Source organism: Hydra vulgaris, chromosome 01 (assembly GCF_038396675.1).
Source record: "Hydra vulgaris chromosome 01, alternate assembly HydraT2T_AEP".
Lineage (NCBI taxonomy): Eukaryota > Metazoa > Cnidaria > Hydrozoa > Anthoathecata > Hydridae > Hydra > Hydra vulgaris.
The window spans coordinates 25,011,180-25,036,033 of NC_088920.1; the positions used below are offsets into that span (position 1 = coordinate 25,011,180).

At 27.9% G+C, this 24,854-nt stretch overlaps 1 protein-coding gene across 1 annotated transcript; it reads right to left on the reverse strand.

Moving 5' to 3' along the window:
- Positions 1 to 350: 350 nt before the first annotated feature.
- On the reverse strand, positions 351 to 24,499 carry LOC100210213 (angiotensin-converting enzyme). The gene is made up of 6 exons (XM_065787750.1): positions 23,428 to 24,499; positions 14,982 to 15,204; positions 12,354 to 12,577; positions 2,629 to 2,872; positions 720 to 842; positions 351 to 618 (listed from the first exon to the last, which is right to left on the reverse strand). Exons 1-6 carry the CDS (start codon positions 24,272 to 24,274, stop codon positions 360 to 362), a joined length of 1,920 nt encoding a protein of 639 aa, XP_065643822.1. The 5' UTR covers positions 24,275 to 24,499; the 3' UTR covers positions 351 to 359.
- Positions 24,500 to 24,854: the final 355 nt, after the last annotated feature.

A 24,854-nucleotide genomic window follows, 5' to 3' on the forward strand; every position in this document is an offset into this window, starting at 1 on the left:
AAATCTCTTTATTTTCATCCGAAACACTCATATCTCGTCTAATATTACACAAAAGATTAACAATAAAAACAATTAAAACAATAAAAAGTACTCCTCCTCCTTGCCTAAATTTCGCTCTCCTCCTCCATTGCTTGTTTAAACTTTGCTCCAAGATAATTGAATTAAATTTATATATCTATATATTTATATATAAATTAATAATAATAGTAATATTAATAAATTAATAATAATAGTAATATTTATATTTATAATAAGTGTAACAATAACGATGATAAAATTATGGTAATAATAGATAATAATAAAAACTTCGTTATTAGACGAACTTAGCAGAGTAGTATAGAAAGTGACACTTTTAGCATTTAAAACAATAATTCAAATAAAGAAAAAGTGAGAAGTACAAATAACATTCGAATGTTATTGTTAAATAAAGCTGAATTGTTGCTCTTAGGTTTTCCTTCCCATCCCAGCGTATACTTTTTGGTTTTCCTTTGATTTTCTAACCACGTTTGTAAAGGAGAGAAGTATTCCTTAATCGCGTCTGCTGAAAGTTCTTCAGATCCAGTCAACTGTTTTAAAGCAACTTGCCAAGTCTTGCTTTTCCCTAGCTTCAACATATCACTAAAATAAAATATTAAAGATAAAAACAAAAATATGATCATAAAATTTTTACAAGTATCAAGAAACAAGAGGTGAAAAAGATAATATTCAACTATAACAACCCAAAAGCTTTCCCAGCTTCTTTAGATTCGTATATTGAACACTTGTGAAGAGGTCCTTCATATTTTGCTGCTTTGCATGCATGTTTGTGGAAAGTGAACTGAAGGATATGCGCAAAGAAATATCTAAAACATATATATATATATATATATATATATATATATATATATATATATATATATATATATATATATATATATACATAAAAACACTATGGCACAAGGTCCCTGATAAAGGGAATAAAATAACTCTGAAATAAGGCAATAAAGAAGTTATTACAAACCAGTGGTTACTAATTATTTTTTTAAGGCTTGCTTATGGCTTCTTCTTATGGCTTCTTCTTTTTTTTACTTACGATTTGATTTTTACTTTTTTTAAATAGTTGTAAAAAATTGTTAGTAAAAAACAAGAACAAACAATAAAGTTAGTTTAGACGTCAAAACAAAATTTAAATGTCAGATTACGTTAGACTTCAGAACATGATCTATTGTTTTTTGTTTTAATTATATTTCTTGATGTATCTAAATTTTAAATCCATATTTTTTGACAAAAGTTTTTACAGCCAAGAACATTTAAAAATAGTTAAATAGTATTAAGAGCATACTATCCAGCATTAAATTAAGCAACAATGATAATTAATAACAACAATTTGGATAACAACGATAAAATAACAACAAACTAACAACAACAATTATCACAATAAAAAGACACTTATAACAATAAAAATAATAAGTATTCATTTTTAAGCAACTGTTGAATTTATAAGCGATGATAGTAAAAGATAGTAATAGTTAAAAAATATAAAATATTTAAAATATTTATAAAAATATATTTTTATATATGTATAAAAATATTTTGGATGAGTAAAAATGATATACACGACGTACACGGTATGCTCAATATACACGTAAAAACTATATACAAGAAAATATATAACACGTCGGGTGAGTAAAATGGATTACGAAAAATATCATCGATCTTTTTAAACAAAAATTCAGTCAATATATATCATAGGGTACAAAAATATAACATGTTAGCATGCACTGCTGTTCATAGTTTTTCTGATGATTAAACACAATCTCTATTGTTTCATTAGTATCAACACCTTGTTGATACTAATGAAACAATATGTTGGGCTCGGCTCGTTTTACATGTTGCTCGAGCTCGACTGGTTCAAAGCTCGAAATAATTATTGTAACCTGTTAGTTTAAAGCTCGTTTAGTAAAAAAAAATTGTTCGTTAAAGGCTCATCTTTAAATAAAGTCCAAATCAACAAACAACATAAACAATCCTACAGTCTATTAAACATGCAAATAAACAACATAATGAAATAAGATCCCACAAATCTAATAGTTCAAAATAAAAGTTAAAACTAATAGTTCAATGTTCAAACTTAATGTTCAAAGTTCAAACATAATGTAAACTCTCACAAACATAATAATTCCTATTAAACACTGCACTCTAATAGTTCAAATTACATTTTCACAAATATAAGTCTTGCTCTCATTGCATTGGATAAATGAATAAATATATATATATATATATATATATATATATATATATATATATATATATATATATATATATATATATATATATATATATATATATATATATATATATATATATATATATATTCGAACTTTAATCGAGCTTATATGAACGAGCCTATGATGTTCAAGCTTGGCTCGTTTAATAAACGAGCCTAATTTTTTGTTCAAGCCCGGCTCGTTTACCATTCGAGCCGAACATGAACGAGCTCTTGTCGAGCCAATCACCGAGCCGTTCACGAACACGAGCCAGGATTTACAGCCCTAGTTAAGAGATCATAATGTAAAACTGCTGTATTAAAAAAGTATCTTTTATAAAAAGATGAAAAAATTTTATACTGTATATAAAATAGTTAGTAACCTTATATAAGATGTGTCGGCAGGAATATGATACTTTGCTCCTGGATCAAAAAACTCTTCGTTGCGAACAGTTGAAGGTTTAACACCCTGATATTTTAGCTTATACTCCCACCATTTTTTGTTATACTCAGATGGTTTAATATCTCCACTATAAACACCCCACATCCATTTATCCATAAGATAACCAAAGGGTAAAAATGCTATTTTTTCCATTGCAGTTTTAAGTAAGAAATTAATATCCGCACCTTTAAAAAAAATTTTTATTCAATATACAACTCTTATATACCCAAAAAATATAAATAATATCTTAAAAACAATATGAATCTACATATATTTAAATTTTGGATGTAAACTAATAGCGTAAAGTAAACTAAATATTTATATAATATATAAAATATTTATAATATACAATTAGAGTTCTTTATTATATTAAAGTATTTCATTAAAAATTGTCAAAATATTTCATGTAATTAGTTTAGCCTAATGCCTTTATTACTTTCGAGCAAAAAAAGCATTAAAATTAGCCATACGATGACATCGTATTGGTATATAATTGATTGCTTTTTGAGTCAATGTTAGGATTTTTCATTATTTACTAGATTAGCGTTATTTTAGACCTCTGTGTGTATTTAGTTATTATTGATAGGTTGACTAACATAGAGGCACCTAGATACCTTGGCACCTAGTATTTTTTACTACAATGATGTCGTATTGTGGCTCATAATGGTATAATTTTCATACTTATTTCATACTTACTAACATTTATGGAGTTTATTACTTACCCGACAAAATACCTTCAAAGTTATCATTTAACAGATCAAATTAGTTTGTTCATGGAACTATAACATTTAAAACTAACTAATTCCTAGTGTTTTAACTCTATATGGCGGTTTTGCGTTTTATTCTTTATAGAAAAATGAATTACATTGTTGCTTTGTATCTAAACCCGTAAATACACAAGGATAGTAACTATATTCAGGGTGCGGAGTCCCAAAAAGGACTGTGGACTTTAAAGTCACAAGAAAATTACTTCTTCCTAGTATTTAATATCCAGAAACTTCAAAAATTTAAAAAAAAAGCTTATGGATTACTTTGGGGGATAAAGTTAAGACTTTTAGGTTAGAGGAACAATTAATTTTGGAACCCGGAGTCTTTATGTATAATGGAGGTATAGATTTCAGGACGTCGGAACTCCAAGCTTAAAAATAATAAGTTTCTAGTTGTTAAATCTCATGCTTTTTTCATATTTCAGACCATAAGTCACTCAATATTTTTAGAACTCCTGGACACCAGAGATTAGAAATAAGCGGAGATGTACGTAAGTATGTATGCATGCATATATATATGTATGTATGTATGTATGTATGTATGTATGTATGTATGTATGTATGTATGTATGTATGTATGTATGTATGTATGTATGTATGTATGTATGTATGTATGTATGTATGTATGTATGTATGTATGTATGTATGTATGTATGTATGTATGTATGTATATTAGGGATATGTCATTTTTGTATCCTCAGTTTTTTGTATAAAAGTTAGGTGAACTTAAGCTCAAAAGTAACTTAAAAGTTTTTATTTATTTTTTGAAAAAAGTTATTTTAATGATCCTTGATTACTGTGTACCTTAAAGCACTGAAATTTTTTTCTCTGAAAGTATATTACCCTGGGTCAAAAGAGAACCAGATTTTTATAAATATTTCAAAGTAAAATTTTGGTTCTATATATATATATATATATATATATATATATATAGAGAGAGAGAGAGAGAGAGAGAGAGAGAGAGAGTGAGAGAGAGAGAGAGTGAGAGAGAGAGAGAGCCGGCTTGTGGGCATTTCTTAGCGTATGCAAAAAAAAAATTTACCGCCCTAATTCATAATTAGCCTTTAAAAAAGGCCAGAGAAAAACAATTGGCTTAAATGAATGAAACTTCTATACTTATAGTTTTGAGTGCACAAAAGTTGCTTTATTAGCAGTAGAGCTGTGCGAGATTAGGTTTTTTATTTTCGATCGAGTTTGATTGAGATAACAAAAAAATTCGATCGAGTTCGAGATTATAAACAAAAGAGTGAAAGTGTACATTTAATTTATTTAAAAATGTCATCATCAACAAACCATATTTATCCTAATGCTAAAAGTCAGCACATTTTTGTGAAGAAAGGTAAGTTCTTCTTCATGCTCTAATAGAAGACTGCAGCGTTTAATGGAAACGATGTTTCCAGATGTTAAGTTCAGACGCTCTGAATTGACACTGGTCGCTGGGATTGCCAGAAGCAATTGAGTAAGCTTAGCAAGACAAGAAAATCGACATTTATTTTGCCACCACCATGTCAGTGGACAACCATTGCGCCCAATTACCATATCTTTCAAGTATGTCTTCACATCATCATCAAGCGCACTCGTACTTGGCACATCAGTAACATTGTTGTTGGTTGCAATTGCTGTCATCATGTTATTGAGGGATTTCCACAAGCCTGTTGATTGTGTTTCTAGTGTAGACTCCATCGCTGAGTGCTAAGACTGAACTGGTTTTTGTCCTGAACCTGGTACTGTTGGAAGTTCATAGAGTAATTCACAAAGCTTTGATAAGTTGGCCGCCAGCTTCTTAGGTTGCTTGCAGTAAAGTGACTTGCACCAGGGATCTACCAATGTGCAAACTGCATCTGGCTGAACCTAATAAAATAATACAGAAATTGTCAAATTGTTCAAGGAATATAGATAATTAGATAATAATATATTAGATAAGTATGACCATGGTCCCTAATAGCGATTGAAGTTAAAGAAAGCTTTATGTGGAAATAGGTAATTAAAAATTAGTGTGTGATTGATAATGACAGTGAATGTCGAAAAAAGATTGATAAAAACTGAAATAAACACTTATATACTGAGTCTCAGTATATAAATAATTATTTATGTTACCTCGCTGAAAGAAAGAAACCTTCTTTCTAAAGATGCCACAAGGCTCCGCGCCAGTGAAAATCTAGAGCCTCTATTTGCAATATCACTGATGAAACCGTGCAATTTCCGGTGTCCTTCATGCAGAGCTGGTATTTTCATAGATAACGTTGGGTAACTTTCACCACACAACTCTCTGCTAGCCTGTTCAAAAGGAGTTAAAATCTTTAGATAACCCTTGGTGAGTTTCCATTCGTTCGTAGTGAGATTCTCCACCTTACAAGTTAATGCAATATCGGCTGATAAGGGCGCTTTCTCTTCCATAAGGCGTTGAACCATGTAATAGTGGGAAATCCAACGTGATGATACACTCATTATGAGCTCACGTTCATCTCTTTTTAATTGCCTTTGTTGTGCATACAGCAATTGAGATGATTGAATACTGTGATGGTAGTGCAAGACAATTTTTTTATATTTTGCTATCATACTAGTCATGCCTTCAATTTCGGGTACTGCATCATTAATTAATAATTGAAGCGTATGGGCAAAGCAAGGTAAGTCCATAAAGTTTTGCCACATGCTCATGGATGCTCTCATGTTACTACCATTGTCTCGAAGAACATATATTTGTACTGCTCTTGGTAGCAACCAATCTTCAATTGACTTCTCCAGAGATTCTAATATTGCTTAGCTCGTATGTGACACAGCCACAAACTCCACTTTATTCTCCAGTGTATATGATCGCATTTGAAAATTAGCAGTTAAATATATCAAACAAAATGATATATAGGAATCCAGTGCGAGAGAAGACCATATGTCTTTGGAAAAGCAATAGGATGGCATGCCAACACTCAGGATAAATGCAATCAGTCATTTCTCGATTCAAATTATTATTCATAGTTGGCACCATGCTGCGAGAAAAAGTGGTCCTGCTCGAAATATGGTACTGAGGAATAACCAATTTCATAAGTGCCTGAAAACCTTGTCCTTCTACGAAATTGTACGGCAGGTAACTGGAAGCCAATATGCGCCCAATAGCTCGTGTTATTTCTTTAGCTTTTTCATGATCAGACGTCCATGCTGTTTTCTTAGCCCACTGATCTGTGATACTAACTGGTAGTTGTTTTCTAGCTTTATTTTCTTCTTTTTTCATTCTTTTTGCTTCTTGTGCCTTTTTATCATACTCTGCTGATTCCTTCTTATAATAACTTCTCAGGTGACTAAATAAGCCAGTTATAGATGAAGTAAGACAAGATATTTTTTGACTGCATTTTCCAATTTTACAAAAACCAAAAATAGTATCGTTAATTTTACACTTATCAAAATAATTCCAAATAAAGCTCCTTACTCTCTCGCCCTCCATTTTGAAGCGTTTTAATACGATTTTACAGCAACTTTTGAAATTCGAACTTTATATTCGAAATTCGAATTATATTCGATTAACTAAACACATTCGATTCGAGTTCGATTATTTAATAAAATCCAACTCGAACTTGAAACTTCGAGTTTTGCACGCCTCTAATTAGCAGTTTATGAACTTTATACTTTTATATCAAAATATCAACTATTTAAAATGCTCAAATTAAGACGTAAGGTGATATATTCATACAAAAAAAAAAGGAAGCGAAAATGTAAAAATTTATAAAATTAAAAATTTTTATAAATATCAATAAAGAAACAGTCACTTTAATTAAAGAAAAAAATCGTTATTCAAAATTGAATAAAAATTTAAACATATGAACTTAAGGTATTTCCCATTAAATTCATTCACTATTGACTACTTTTTTATACATATAAAGAATATTTTTACATATAAAGAATAAATATATTAAGATTAAAGAATATTAAAATTAAATATTATAAAAATATATCGAATTTTTAAATTCAGAATAAAATTATAACAAATTCGAATCTTTATAGAAACATAGATTTTTAAATTTTATTGTTTTGAATGTAGTACTCCTCTGGCTTTCATTTGAGCAAATTTAAGTCTCAGCTCCCTCATATCCAACGAGTTTTTTTGCTCTCAATAGAAATAATCGAAGGTCCGTTCAGTTTTTCTTGATGTTTAATCGTAATCAGATTTTGAATTTGTTAGCAAGATTCTCAATGCGATACAAGTATTGGGAATATTTCTTTAAGACCATGTGTGAATACAAATGTGAGAATATCTAGTGGATTTTTTCATTATTCTTCCAACAAATTATAATTATCTCTCAATATATCTTTACTTGCGTCTGAAATATTTGGAAATTCAAAAAAGAACTGAAACGGAGACACGGTTGTTTGAAAGTCTATAAAACGTTCTTAATGGCATAAGAGTAATTAATTACACTTATTAGTGAATTTTACATTATTCATTGCATTATTTCATTTAGAAGTTCTAGAATAATAAATAATAGAAGTGGTAATACAAAATAAAAACTGAACGAAAAGACAATTAAAAAAACGATTAATTATTATACATATTAGCAATTGCATACTAAAAAGTACAGAGTATGTTACCAGAAAATAATTTTTTCTCGCCTGTTATATATATATATATATATATATATATATATATATATATATATATATATATATATATATATATATATATATATAAAAAGAGAGCGATAGAGAGAGAGAGAGAGAGAGAGAGAGAGAGAGAGAGAGAGAGAGAGAGAGAGAGAAAGAGAGAGAGAGAACAGATGTGCCAATATTAAAAATGGCAGATAGATTTTTGTGTAAATAAAACAAAGGACTGGTTAGCAACGCAATAATATTGCTTTACTAACCAGTTCTATGTCTAATATTTCAAACAAGTTTTAAGTTACATTGCGGCAATATAACTTAAAACTTGATTTTTTTTTATTGTTTAAAATTTAATCTTCATTCAGCGTCTTTCATTAGATTGCCATTAGATTTAATGGCTCGACTGAAAAGTATATCAAATAAATTTTTCTTGAACTTTGATCTGGAATCCAAAATAGGAAACAGGAAATTGGTTTGCTTTAAAAATTTTCCCTTCCAGACTCTTTCAGTTGACACATCGATATATTCAAATGTTAAACGCGAAGTTGTAGCCAAATGTTTTGGTGTGGTAACGTACACATCAAATTTAGTCTGATTGTAAGTGGATTCTACAAATGCAATATTGGATTTTAATAAGATAAAATTTCATTATCAATAGTAAAATTAATTTTTTAATTATGTAAAAATTATACTGATTCGATTGGTTTTAATAAAGTATATTTTTGTTTCTTGTGTTTTATTCAATAACATTTGTGATATAGATGTTAAGAAATTCATTTTTGTAGTCATTTAAGGAAGCAGTGTACAGGAATATAAGTGCTTGTCAGGAGCTTACTAAAATTTTACATTCTTCTTATGGACCAAATGGTATGTCCGTACAAATTATTATTTGTTTATATATTATTAAATATTATTGTAAATAGCATGTTGTTTATATTGACATTTAGATACTGTCATAATCCAGTGAGGATTTATTTTAATTACTACAATGGAAATTTTGATATTAAAGTATTAAAACCCACCTTTTCAAAGGATTTCCTCCCTAGTAGCACGAGCCACTAACTGAATAACTTCTTGAATATTTTTGCTTTAATAACGCGTTTTGTTTGAATTACCCCCTGTTTTGGAAACATAATATTTTATAAATGAGTCAAATTCTCCCATAAGTTTAACTATTTTTAGGAAATTTATTTTATTTTCTTCATAGTGTTTATCAGGTAATTCTCTAAATGCCATCTTTCGTGATGCCATCATAATGATTATGGAAATTATCCTTTTTAGAACATTATCCCATCAATCAAATTTATTCAAAAAATGCTTCTTCGTTAAACAATCAACAGTTTTTGAACTTCGAAGTCGTTTTTTTACTCAATTGTTTTTAACTCGATCCGCCAGCTTTCAATATGATCAGTCCTAATGTCATGCCTCGTTAAATTTTGTGACAAATGCCTCTAGTCAGCAGATCCTTGCAAGTGAGATATCTGTATTGTTGAAAAGAATACAACAGAAACAAAATATTTTCTTCAATTTTTTTGAGTAAATTAGCCATGATCTAGGATAACTTTCACCATTCAAAGTTCTTCGGCAAAAAAAAAAACGAAGCAATTTCTTGGGGTAGTGTTTGATTGACAGTTTACAGAACCTTTCAGAACTAATTTTTGAACATTATGGTTTGTGAGAGGCGAAAATTAGTTACATTTGCAGGAACAGTGTTTTGAAGTTGGCTTACCGTCGATGGCTTTTCAGTTTTGCTCGATTTTCTGTTTTGACTCAATTCTTTTCCTTCTATCTCAACTTCACCTTCTTTGATTTCGTTTGAATTGATTTCATATAACGAAGTATTCATCTCAGAATCAATGCTGAGCTATAAGGTTTTTCTGAACTCAAAAAAATATCTAGTTTAGTTAAAAAAAAATCTAGTTATCTCAAAAAAATATCTAGTTTAGCTTTTATCACGTCCATGGGGTTGTTCATAAACGACGTCAGGCTAAATTTAATTTTCGAATAGAAGTTGGAGATCATTTGCTTTCTTGCACTGAGGTTTTCATTGAATATAAAGTCCTGTAATACTTTAAAAGCCTCTGCGCAAGAGAGCCAATGATCTCTTACTTTTAAAAATAAATTTAGTTTGACGTCGTTTATGGACGAGTTCCATCCGGCTAATTTTAGCCGTTTTAGACCATACTAAAAAGCGGACAACTTGTTTATTTTATCCATTTTCTGGAAATTTAATAATAATAAATATTATATACAGTTTCTCTACTCTAAAAAAAATTTCTAATTAAAATCACGTACGACAAATTTTCCTAATTATTGTTAAACTTAATGAAAATTAAAAAAATAAAAATCATAAACATATAATAACGGCCGATAAAAATAAAATAATAGCCATAAAAAGAAATTTGTTATGATAATTTTTAGGGGTTCTATGAAAAGATTGTGATAACTTTGGTCATCCATTTCTACTTTGAGTCCCTGTCTGTCAATATAAATCGTTGAAAACGTTCTTTGTATTTTTGTTTTTTAATTGTATGAACAACGAAATATAGTTGAAAAAAATAATAATAATAACATCGAAAAGCCACCGATTCAGAGAACAAGCAAGATCTATTGGTACTAAAATATGGTGATTAAGTAAAAAAAGATGTAGGAATTTTTTATATTTACACTTTTGTAAGGAAAATGTTTACAAAATTTAAATACTGAAATATCGATGTAATTTTAAACATATATAAATAATACTCAAATATTATTATAGAACGACTTTTATTTGGCAATTATCCATTTAGGGTCATGTCTTCCCCTACTGTGAAGAACTACTCTGGTTTTAGGAAAAATAGGTAAATTTTTTAAGTTTTGTTTTTCAATATATATTTTTAGTATTGTTTTATGCAAAATTAACTTATTTCAGTAATAATATATTTTTTTAAACATTTGTTTTTATAGTTTGGAGATGTTTTTTTATCCGTAAATGATTTTTTATTGTTTTCTTAAGAAAATATTTTACATTAAAAAAAGTTTCTGCTTTTTTTTATGGCTAAAAATTAATATACATTTTTTTGCTAAAATCGTAAAATAGTTATAAAAACATTGAATATTTTAATCAAAAAAAAATAGTGGTTTTTTTTGTACAACATTGTTTAATCCTTGACACGGTTGGTGATTACAAAAATTATGCTAGTTAGCACTTGATATTTGTGGAAACATTTTTTTTGGACGTGTTTTATTTGAATTATCTTTTTTTCTAAAAAACCATTTAGGTTTTTAAAATCTAAATTCCCAAGTAAAGATAGTTTAACCCCTGGGGAAAATTCATTTGATATGCTTTTTATACTTGAAATGAATTATAATAATAAGATTCAAGGTTTGAAAAAAAAAATGTATTCGGAAAAAGTTATAGAAGTTAAGTTAATGTATTCCGACAAACAACTGATGGAGCACTTACAGCTATAAATTGCGGCGAAGAATTAAACGACAAAAAAAAAAACGCATAGAAAAAATGTACTTAAGAAGAAACAAAGTTCTAATTCAGAGAAAATCTTTAGTGGATAATTTTTATAAAACCAAAAAATCAATGTTTCTTTTATTTAGTAATCATATTAAATTTATGCATTTTTTTCTTAAGGTAAATAAATAAAATTAAATTCAAAATATACGATTTTTTCATTCACGGTAGAAGAATCAGTTACGGTAGGTGGTGTCCTATCACGATAAGTGAGTAAACGTACTAGATTATACAAAAAATTAAAACTAATGATGACAACAAAAATAATATAAATTAGTTTATAATTGAGTATAAATTATTAATCCGAAAACACTAAATTTAAATCTGTTACAGTTTTTAGAATGAAGTTTTAAAGTTAAAAGTTTTCTTAAAGTCACGGTAAGGGAAGACATCACCCTACTGTTGATCCTAAAATTTGCCGGCCTAGAAATTTGCCGCCTGTGTGCGTAGCACTCTTTGCCCAAGCCATCAGCAGGCACTGAATATGTAAATATATCCGATAAATTGAAAAAAAAATCCCACGTCTTAAACTTTTATTTCTTAAATTGAAAATTATAATTTAAAAAACCATTGTTTTAAAAATATAAAAACTACGAAAAAAAAAACTAGAAAAAATCTTTAAATACATAGATAAAAACTCTTTTAATAACAAAATATGTAAGCTGAAGCATAATGAAAAACAAATTACAACGGTGAATAGATCAATAAAAATGATTTCATGATCATTAAAAATGGTTTCATGCATCAATTATCATAAATTATCATAAATTAAATTAGCTTTATAATAAAGTTCAATAAAACTTTTACCACTTGAGTTTGAAACACTTTCAAGGATTCCTATTTTCTTTAAATGCTCAGGTGTTTGAACTGAGAGAACTAATGTATCACCCACTGCTTCGTGAAAACCAGGATTTGCTCCTGTTCTATATAAACTAGGTTGATCCCAATACAACAAGTAGTAGTAAATGTGACCAAGTTCATGATGAATGGTATTAAAATCATCTTGCGTTACTTCAGTACACATTTTTACTCTATATTAAGCATATAAAACTATATAATGATATTTATAACAATATTTATAACAATATATATACATTTATATTATCAAATGAAATTATATAATATAAAACTATATAATAATATATATACATTTATATTATCAAATGAAATTATATAATATAAAACTATATAACAATATATATACATTTATATCATCAAATGAAATTATATAATATAAAACTATATAACAATATATATACATTTATATTATCAAATGAAATTATATAATATAATATTTTGAAATAATTACTTAAATATACAACCAGATTAAAAATTAAAATTAAATATTAAAAGTATGAGTTAAAATGCTGAAATACTGTCAAGTGAGCTGGTAGGTAACTAAATAGCAATTAGCTACAAACTAGTTAAATTGTAGCAAAATTAAACAATTCTTTGACTATTATTGTTAAATCAAACCATCCCATCTTTTATGTTGCACTCTGTCAGGTACATTTACTTTTCCTAATCTTTGTCGAAAACTATTGTTTCTTTTCTTATTATTTAGAGTCATTCTTCAAATTCACCTTACGTTTTGAGTAACCTTACCATTCGGAGTCACTCTTCACATTCACTTAAATATTGACCATATTTTAAAGCATACACCACAGTTGGAGGTGGCGTACATCTTTTCTTAATTTTTTCATTTTCAGAAACAATTTTTGTCCCGACACATCTTAATCTTATTTCATTTTATACCGAAGGTAATTTCCCCCAGTTCTAAAGTTTCATTACATTTGTAACTTTAAACTGGTAGTTGTTTAGTTTCAGCTTTCATTGCAATGAAACAGAATCTAAGTTTTAGCTTTGTTAAATCTGTTAGTTTTATCCTCTTGAATATTTCTTACTGATTAGCTTTTTCGTGCTGCATTACGCTATTCTAGAACTGTTGGAATTTGTCTTAAATTAATATTGTTAAATTTTGTCAGATTCCATCACTTGGTTTCTTACCATTATTCATTACACCTTACTTGGTTTCTTACCATTAATCATTATCAATATAACATTTTCAGGCAATTATTTAGAGCATACCACAGTATATTTTAAATCAGAGATACTATCTCATGGAATTAAATTTATCCATAATAACTTTCATCTTGGTCTTTTAGTTAACATTTATAAACGGATACTTAATTCTCATTTTTTATCTCATAGTTAGACAAGCATAAAGAAACACAACACTTTAGAGACATAAAGTAACACGACACTTTAGAGACATTAAGTAACACAACACTTTAGAGACATAAAGTAACACAACACTTTAGAGACATAAAGTAACACAACACTTAAGAGACATAAAGTAACACAACACTTTAGAGACATAGTGCATACAGTAACTTCTCTTCAATATCTCATGCAATTCGCTTCTAAATTTCCGCTAAAAAACAACCTTCAATCTTTCCTCCAGTCCCGACTACAAGGCAACATACTTTGTAAAGACGGCCTTGAACAGTAATGGTTTGAAAAAAAACGGTCTTGGTTTACTGTCGACGTAATGGTTATTAATGTTATCATCTTTCATGATTAAATTCTTTAACACCTGAAAATTCCGAAAATCAGCTCTATATCACTAACATGATACAAAACAATTATGATATTTCTTATTTTTGCTTCCCACCAAATGTCGCAGAGGTTTTTAAAAAAAATAATTTAAGTAATCAATTAAATCTTTCTTTTAATTTACTGAAGCTTAGTTAAGTGTAAGTTAAGAAGCTTAGTTAAGAGTGAATAATTTTTGTAGAATATCAAATAAATTTACAGATTTTACAACTTAAATAAACTGTAATAAACTTAAACAAATATTATGTGCAACACGGCACATAATATATTAAAAGAATGATCATTAAAATTCGTTTTTGTACCACATTAATTTTTTCTTTTATCCATTATTATACCATTATTTTACCTAAAACTTATTCATTATACCCTTGATCTCTTTGGTTACATTGTTTCAATTTATGCTTATATTGTATCTGGATTAGAATCTCAATAAGTGCTAAGCCCCAGTGACGGATCCAGGAATTTTCAGTAGAGGATCCCTCCTCTACTGAAAATTCCTGGGGGAGGGGATACAGAAACGTTTTTGTATTTTACATCACATTTGGGTCCTCTATAAAAAAATGCTGTCCATTTCAAAGATATTTTAGGAATTTTATTTTTTTGGGAGGGGGAATGCATACCCCGCTTTCCTTCCCCCTGGACCCGTCACTGCTAAGCCCGTTAATTTATATTTATAGAAAAGCTTAAATTAACTTAGGCTCAAAACATTAAAAAAAAATAATGTTTTTAAATACTCTTTAAATGTAATGTAATAGCTAGGTTGTTTAGGTTTTAAGCTAAAAACCTTTTTTAAAAAAATAAAATTTAAGTTAGTTTTACCTGACATCTTGACTTCCATCTATAACTACTGAAAAATCCCATGCAGAAGCATGGCAGGTCACATTTCGATCATTCGGTCGAACGAACATAGACTTTTTCCAAAAGCTAGGAGGAAGAGACGGCCAACCAATTGAAGTAAAAAATTCTTCTGCCTTTTTGAACATCTTTAGATAATCGTAGTTCTGCTTTTTCAACTCAGCAGTGACGTCAAGACTTGGTTCATCTAAAAAGTTAAATTAGTTCGTTTAATAGTTCTCTATTTAAAATACGAAAGAAACAGTTTGAGAAATCAAGATTTTACTTATCAAGTGAACCAAAATTGTTGTACTGAACATAATTATAGATAAGGTTTATCGCATCGTTTGTTGTCGTATTGTTATCACGTAACCAGGTGCCGAAATAACCATGTACCAAAAAAACCAGGTACTAAAATAACTGTTTGGAGTTCTATTTGTAATCTCAGGTTTACAAAGGTAGAGAAATTTAATATTGCATAAAGATGTACGAAATTATAAAGCTTTTTAGATTTATTCTATCAAAAGTAATTTTTCATTAAAAAATGTGCATCGTTTTGAGTGCGGATGTTGCTAAATTAGATTACTGCAAATTTGGATAAACAATTATAATTTATTCAAAACAATCATAATTTATTCAAAACAATCATAATTTATTCAAAACAATCATAATTTATTCAAAACAATCCTAATTTATTCAAAATAAGTTTTGCTCAAAAAATTTTGCAAATTTCAAAGGGTGCAGCTTTTAATTTGTGTTTTAGATAACAAGACTGAAATTACCGGTTTTTTCATCAAAAAGATATATACATTTTGAATAGTTATACATGTTAACTTGTTTTAAATGATTTTGAAACATTTTGCAATAGCATTGCAATTTATACAAATTAAAAATACAATAATTTTCTTTCAAAATTCAATAATTATTGGAAGTGTTATAACAGTGACTATAAAAATATTAAATTTTTCATCTATTTTGACAACATCTCAAATTGATATACATTTATTTATAAAAAATTACTTTTTGACAGCATAAATCAAAAAAAGCTTTATGATTTCGTACATCTCTATGCAATTTTGAAATCTCTTCCTTTTTAAACTAGAAATAACAAATAACACTGCCACACAATTGCAGAGGTTTCGTACATCTCTATGCAATTTTGAAATCTCTTCCTTTTTAAACTAGAAATAACAAATAACACTGCCACACAATTGCAGAGGTTGAAAATGAAACAAAATTTTGTACACAAGTACTGTTATTTATTTAACAACTTTTTAAATATTATTTTTTTTAAATACGAATTTAAAATTTTCTTTCAAAATTCGAATGAGAAAGATTAAAATTCTAAATGCAATCAGTGCACGTGTTTGATGTTTTTATAAGGGGCACGTGTTTGATGTTTTTTTGATGTTTTTATATATATAATAACATAAATTGCGTCACGCAATTACTGACTTTAAATACCATAATATCTTAAATTTTCTTAACTGCTTTTAGTTAACTAATTAATAGATTTCAATGCATTTAAATTTTAATTGTTATTTTCATTTCATTATTTGTATATTTATTTTCATTATTGCCTTCATTATTTCCTTTTAAATAATAATCCTTTAGTAAAAATATTGCTTCTACGCAAAAAAAAATTTGTTTAATTTTTTTTAATTTATAAAGTTTGAATTTTATTTTTTTAATATTTTATTTTGAAGTAGCTTTATGTGTTTTAACTACTTTTGTTGTTTATTAATAATTATATTTATTTATTATTTATACTTTTCAAAGTTTTATAAAATACATAAAATTACTGATTTAGCCCGTAGTCGCAGCCTACGTCTGCGCTGTGACTGCACACTATAGTTGCAGACTGCACACTGCGACTCGCAGTGTACAGTTGTACCTCAATACAATCATACACATTTTACTGGCACGCGGATAACAAAAATGTACACTCTTCCCAAAACTTTAAAAGTTAACGATAATTTTCCCTCTAATCCAACTATGATATTTGATGAATTTAACAAATATTTTGTATTAACAAATAAGTCAAAAATTCAATCAAAAAACAAATAAATTAAAAATTAAATACTTTGCATCAGTTGACCCAAATTTTGCGCAAAAGAAATTCCTTTTGTGACTCACAAAATAAATCCTCATAATTTTCCGATATCATCGTTGTCCTTAACATCCTATGAACTTTCCTTTAAGGAATTTGAAAAATCTTTTTAAATGCTTTAAACAAATAAATACGTTGGTCACGATGGAATAAATAGCAATTTTGTCATCGACTCGTATGAACCATTAAGGTGGTTCCTTCAAGGTAATCAAGATGGTTCCTATAGAAACCTAAATCTTTTATTAAACTTACTATAATATATTTTTTCTTGGTTCTTCACATTTAATAGGCTAAAACTAAATCTTTTATTAAAAAAAAAAAAAAAAAAGACGTTGTCCTTCTTTTATACAATATTTACCTACATTTGATGCAATTTAGGTATACCTTCTAAACCAAATAACTTAGGAACTATTTAACAAAAAACTTCAAGTTTGGCCCAAATATTTATTGATAATAAGTTAAAAACATTTACCAAAATTATTGAAATACATTTTACCAATAATTTTTAAATTTATTGTTATGACAATAGTTTTTAGATCATAAATGAGGGGATGAGGGGTTCCTTACATTATTTGGGTCATACATTCTAAAAAAACATTATTTGAATTTGATTTTGGTAAATGACATAGGTATATGTTAACTGAACATTCATTTAAAATTTCAGAGCAACAGCACAATTATTTTATAAGATATATTGTTTGAAGTTGAAGCAAAAGTCAGAAAAACACATCTTTGATAAAAACGCAAAACAAAAACAATATTCATAAAAGTCATAATTTAAAGTTTAATATCCACCAGGAAGATAAGGACCTGTTACTCCTTTTTCATTTTGAATGTCTATAAATCCTTTCTTAATCTTTTTGATTGTCTTTCTTCACTTTCATCATCTGATACTTTCTTTGTCAACATATAAATAAAAAGTATTAAATACTTATTCTATCTTTGTGAACTGAACCATTTTGAAAACATAGAACTTCACTAATATTAAAGAGATTTAAAACTTTTTGTAAATCATTAGTGCCATTATTGAACTGAATAATTGCAAAATAAACTTTACTTTCTAATATTTTTTGTTTAGCAAAAATATTTTTTGGGCACTTACTCCAAATTATTTGATTTATACTTTCATTTGAGTTATGTGTTTAATAGTGATGACGTTTGGATAACAGCTTATCTTTCGATAGACTACACAGCTGTTTCACGCAATGCACAGTGGGTCAAAAGTGACATTTTCTAGTTAAAACTCCCAAAACAAAAATTTTATTAACTTTTTTTATTAGAAACAGTTTATTACATTGAAAAACACCCCTGCGGAAAAAATAACATTTATTTTGAAAAAACTTGAAATATCATTACATAATTACGCAAATTATTTAAAAACTCCAATTTTTTCCACTTATAAAAAATTCCTTTAAATCACCCAACAAATTATCAAAAAGGATAATTTTGATTTAAAAGAATTTAAATTTATATTTTAGGTAGAGTTTTCTGTTATTGATTCGTCAGTATTAAGTTCACTTCTATCATCTGACTGTTGTTTATAAACAGATTGCCCTGTTGCACCATCAAAGCCAGCTTTGTATATTAGAATTAGTGTAGTACAATCTTTAAGCAATGACGAATTTAACACAACACTATAAGCTGAACATACTCTTGATACATTATGAAAAAGAAGATCTTGTAATAGTACCTCTGCAGAGTAGTCACTGACCTGAATGTTTTCAGGGTAGCATTTATTTTTAGCCTCTTTTACTATATGATATGATGGGTATAGAGAGTTAAATTAAAGAGCATTATTTCTTAAATGCTGTTAAGTTTCTTTGAATAAAATCTAAGATTAACTCTAACAAAACATCTAAGATTAACTCTAAGATTAACTCTAAGACTAAAGCTAATGGTTGTTGTCGCGTTTTTTATCGAATACGTTTAACTTTATTGTTCTCGGAAATTTTAAAATAAATAATAAATAATATTGGTAATGTCTCAAACTTGTACAAGGTACAAGTTCATAATTTCGTATTTTATTTAGTTTTTATTGCTTTAAAATGATAGCATAAAAAAATAACAAATAGTTGTTTTAATGCAATCTAAATGTTTATCGAGTGAATACTATCCAGCAACTAGAAATCAAAACAGTAAAAAATGTTTTTTTTAAAACTTAAGTCTATTAAAAATATTTATATGAAGTGCAAACAAAATAATTTTTTTTTAAATTTAAATATTAACATAATAATATATAAGTTATTTATATGGTAAAAAAATAAACTTAAAGTTCTTTAAAATAAGAAATCCAAGTTTTAAAAAAATGTAAAAAAAGAAAATTTTTGCTTTTTTTTTTGTTGATGAAAAGTTTAAAGGCGATATTTAAATAACAAATTTGATCATTTATCGCAAAAATATATTCTTATAAAATATAATTTACTATACTTGGAGACATTAAAAAGCGATTTTAACGCAATTAAATCGCTTTTTAATGTCTCCAAGTATAGTAAAAACTATATACACTCTCTATTTAAAATTAAGGAGATGTCAAATTATGTACACCAAAACAAAATAAATCTATTTATCCACTTTATAAATAATAACGTAATTTTTGAAATCATTAATTCCTAACTTAACTACTGTTCAGTTGAATCTTCTTTTTTAGATAATACAAAAAAATTATGTAATATTTATAAACTGAATTTGAAAACCTTACCGCTGGTTAAAAAAAAGTAAAACTTAGAGACTCAGAAAATGTAATTCCTGAAGCTACTCTTCATATTTTGGTACAGGCGGTTCAATGTTTGAATGTAAAACAACAGCGAACAATTTTTAAAAACACACTTGAAGAAAATATTCCTAAATGATACGTTTTATCTCTCTTTTTTCTTAGTTTGTATTTTTACCTTGTAAATATATTTTACAGAGGATGATTAATACAATAATAATAACAATGTATTTCGAGATATATCTATAGTGGGAACGGGAAATTGATAAAGTCAATTCCAAATATAAGTTAAATTGGAATAGCTGCAGCCGAGAATGCATACATCAACTGAGGGTGTGTGTTTGGCTAGAACTCTATATAATCAAAAGAAAGGTCTTTCTAGATTTAAAACTAAAAAAAAAATTTGAGTCACAAAATTGGATAGCTTCACCCCTTGTTACAAATCGTCACGAAATCGCTAACACCTTCCCTCTCCCTTTTCTATTGTGTGACGTAATTTGTGAACGACCCTTAACTTCATTTAAAACGTTAGTAAAATCTATCAGAAAACAAAATTAGAAATAAAAGGCGCTATTTTTTATCATATAAAATAATTAAACCATACTTTTTGTCAGGGATGCAAAGTCCTATCAATTTTTAGGGATTCCAGGACTCCGGAGTCAAAAAATACTTTTCTTTTTTTTTTTAACTTTTAAAATAACTTTTTATAAGTCAATTAACCGGAGTTTTTAGGAAGGAATTTAAAGTTTCGATTAAGTTGTAAAAAAAATAACTTGTTATTGATTTCATTTCGATGCTTAGAAAATAACTTTTTCTTCTAGATTGAAGTTTTTTCTTTTAATAATAATAAATTAAATAATAAATTTGTCTATATAAATATACTTGCGGTAGTGGTGTAGTGGTAGAGCGCTTACCATTTAAACTAGAAATTTCAAGTTTGTTTCTGTTAGTTTAAACAATATTATTAGAAAAACTCGTTGGAAAAAAACTTTTGTAACAACGCAGGTTTGAGTGTGTAAATGTTGGTGCTTAAGCATAATTCGGCATCTAGCTATCAGTATACACCATTGGTTTTGTACACGGCATACGGCATATGTGTTTATAGCATATATCGCCTATAGCATACATTGCTTTTAAAAAATATAAAAATATATGTTTTGATTTGATTATCATATTCTTTGTAAGCTGTAATATAATGTTATTGTATGGCGATGCATGATAAACACGCCGCACATCTTTAAATAATTTATATGCCGGAGGGCTTGTCATAAGTAATTTAATACGTTCGTACTTTTACTGGTTTAAAGATACGAAACTGTTAGTTAAACTATTTTAAATTAATAAACTTATAGAAGTTAACAACGGTTCGTTAGGAAACATTGATATATTGATATAAAACTAAAAAAGCTCCGGAGTACTAAAAGGCTAGCGAAACTCCAATGACTGCATTTTTGGAACGAAACCAAGATTTATCATTTTTGAAAGCAGAAATTACATTAATCGGTCAAATGCACAATAAGGACAGTTTCAAAGTATGTATGAAAATTCCAGTTTTCGTTCCATCAAATATGTAATGTTGACAAAACGGGTTCAAAGGCCTAAATAATTAAATGCTAAATAAGGTAAACAACAAATATCTGCTATCGCTAGTGCTAAAAATGGAACATTGTGTGCTATAATGCACACAATTACCATAGTATGGTAATTGTGTGCATTATAGCATACAATTACCATAGTATAATTCAGAACCCCCCTTCTCATATAATTGTACGGGCACATTTTAAAGACACTTTTCTTAAGAATAGGCCTTTATGTTGTGTCTGCGTAACCAAACGTACCGTATAGATTACGGGTAAAACATTTAAGGTGTGGTTTTCTACTATTTATATTTTGCAGATCCATCAAAAGAGGACCATGATTCTTTTAGTTTTAGAAAATTATGAGTTGAACTTCGATTTATTAATGCACCAAAAGATGACAAAAAGAAAAAGGAGTTTGCTTACTAACTTAGCTGTTACATACTTCAACCTCTAGTTGTTGGTATTTATGGACATCAAAGGTATCAACACCAAGTAACATCTTGATTGAGTTTATATAATTATCTTGGGTCCATTTCAACCCGACTATTTGAAAGATGAAATCAGGTATTTTGTATTTTGCATTTTCTTTGTTTTTAAACAGCATTAATATATAGTATTTTCAATTTAATTTTTATTAATTCAACTTAAAAATTTCAAAGTGAGACAAAGTCTAGGCTTCTAAATAAAATGCATAGATTGTTATTAATCTTAAGGTTAAAGTCCAAATCTCATTTGATCTTTACCAATGGACCAGCAACAATATTTAACACCTTTTAACTGCTAGTTATTTCAAGTACATAATAAAAACTTAATTTATTAGAGGTATATTTAAAAACGTTTGAAAAAACAATTTTTTACTTTTAAAAGTTTTTGTTTAAGTTTCTAATGTTTATTAGAGTGTATTTTACAGATATATAAACATTATATCAAATTATATTTTTTAATTTTAAATTAATTATGATTTTGAAGTTACTGCAGATTTTCCAAAAAGCCAAAAAATGATTATTTTGTTACCGTTCTCGCTTATTTTGTTACCGTTCTCCCTTAATCCGGTTTAAAATAAATATATTTTTTAAACCGGATTAAGGGAGAACGGATAATATTTCTAATGCAAAAAATTACCAAAAGATTCATATTTAATAAACTTTTTAAACATGAAATTACGTATTGTATTATTAATACAACTTTGAACAATAAAGAATTAGAACTTAAAGTGTTCATCTAACTAATAATGCAATCATGCGTTCATAAAATATTAAAAATTCTTTACTGTTTGCTGCAAATTTTGCACAAAGAATGATGCAACAAATTAAAAAAAAACTGCTTTAATTTGTTACATCATTTTATTAGTAACAATTTGACTTAAAACTATTACAAGTTATCTTTAACTAAATCTTTATTTACGAAATTTTATTTTTTCAACATTTTCCAGCTAATAGTCTGTTTATACTGACAATAAAAGTTTTATTTTACTCACCTTTATGCTTATTGTTGCAAAAAGCTTAATTAAACAATAATAAAACAATATTGCAAGGTTGTTGGTTAATGTAAAAAATTTTTATTAATATATAACAACTTTACCATATGGTTTTAATCTTCATCAAGTAAATTAATACTGTTGTTGTTACTACTGTTGTTGCACAGTTAATTATAGTTACATAGATTAACGCAGTGAAAGACTAATATTCTAAAGAAATTAACCAAAAAAACTGAAAATTGCCTGTCCCCCATCCCCCTACTTTGCTAAACAGTTTAGATCAACCAAATCTAACCCCCCCCCCCACCCTCTTCCTTATTCTTTTTTAAAGATGCAATCAGTTAAAAAATATTTAAAACTTGCCCCTCCCTTATACTAGATGGTCTGGATCCTCCCCTGGTTACGATCCTTTTACAACTTTATAACTCCGAAACACGAAACTTGACAAACAAGGCCGCAAAAAAGTATATATATATATATATATATATATATATATATATATATATATATATATATATATATATATATATATATACAATAACTTTCAACATTACCTGGATATGGTGCTGTCAAACTAAATACGTTTGCCCAAGATTGTGCCCACATATCTCCTAGCAGATGGGCTGGAATTGGTTCTCCGTCCTTCACCAAATTAGGGTATTGAGCAATAAGTTTGTATCTAACATAAGAATGAACTTCTTGGTAAAATGGCTTAAGTTCTTCCCAAAATTTTTCTACTACATTTTGCAAATCGTCAATTTCATATACCTTTCTTTTATAATCGCCTGCGTCGTGATAGTCATTTTCTCTTGCTCCAATATTATTTAACTTCACAAATTCTGTATATAAATTGCGAATAGGGGGACCAGCAAGATTATGCCACTCTTCCCAGACGTAAAGCAATTCATCTGGATCACGCGAATCTGCAAGAATTTTTTTGAGATGTTGATCAAGACTAAGCTGATTGACCATGGGAGTTATTAATTTAATAAATTTTTTGTTGTAAGGTATTGTTGTGGTGCTGTATAAGTTTTCCATTTTTCCTGCAATTATAGATATGTTTTTCACAATATCGGCATTTGTTGATTCCATTGTTACATTTAGCATTTGTAACTGTCTTTTTGAATCATCATCCGCATTTGTCATATCAACTTTTAGGGCTTCACTCCGAAGTTCTTTCATACGTTTGCTGTAATTTATAGATGCAGCTTCAGCCATATTTGTGTTGTAATCAGTAATGTTGGTAGCTTTTATAAAGCTTGCTTCGGCATATTCATATTCCATGAACTTAGATTTATTGTTATAATCTTTTAAGAAATCTAATGCGCTTTGTTTTGCATTGCACGAAATAATATTTTGATTGCATGCAGCAATTAATAAAACAAAAACTGCATAACTCATTGCTTTCTAACTGTAAAGTTACTTGGAAAGTTCATCAGCTATATCGCAACACAACGGAAAATAAAAATGATGAAAAATAAGTGATTCTTTTAATATATAATTGTAAAGTAAAAATTTTATTGTAAAATTGTAAAGTAAACTATTCTTTCTTGCAACTTGCAAAATCAAGTTACAATTTATCATTGTTTTATTTAATACCACATAAAAGATGGAGAGTTGAGGTATAAAGTTTCAATTTAAACATAAACTGTTATATCTAAAACAACAATGGAACGCCAGACAAATTAATGCGCCGAAAACCCAGCTATTTTGTTAGTTCTTGTTATTTTTGGACTAAATGATTTTTTTTTAATCTTTATGCACCTTTTTTTATTTTAGACCTTATGAGAGGAGGATCAATGCGTATATAAACAAAAATTTTCCGATTATTGAATTTTTATGTTAAACAACAGTACTTGAATCAAGCCCCCCCCCCCGCCCCTACCTTTATTTCAAATCATATTCATATTCACATCGCGCTAAGAATCTTTAAAAATATTCCTTGCTCAGCTAAACTGAACAATGTTATAAATAAAACAAC

What these genes read in the sequence shown, in the direction of transcription:
- LOC100210213 (XM_065787750.1), bottom strand. Translation starts at nt 24,274, where the DNA reads ATGAGTTATGCAGTTTTTGTTTTATTAATTGCTGCATGCAATCAAAAT. An exon ending in AAGTGTTTCAAACTCAAGTG is followed by an intron (nt 2,873 to 12,353) that starts GTAAAAGTTTTA and finishes TTTTTTTTAAAG; the next exon opens with GTGCGGATATTAATTTCTTA. An exon ending in GCCGACACATCTTATATAAG is followed by an intron (nt 843 to 2,628) that starts GTTACTAACTAT and finishes TATATGTTTTAG; the next exon opens with ATATTTCTTTGCGCATATCC.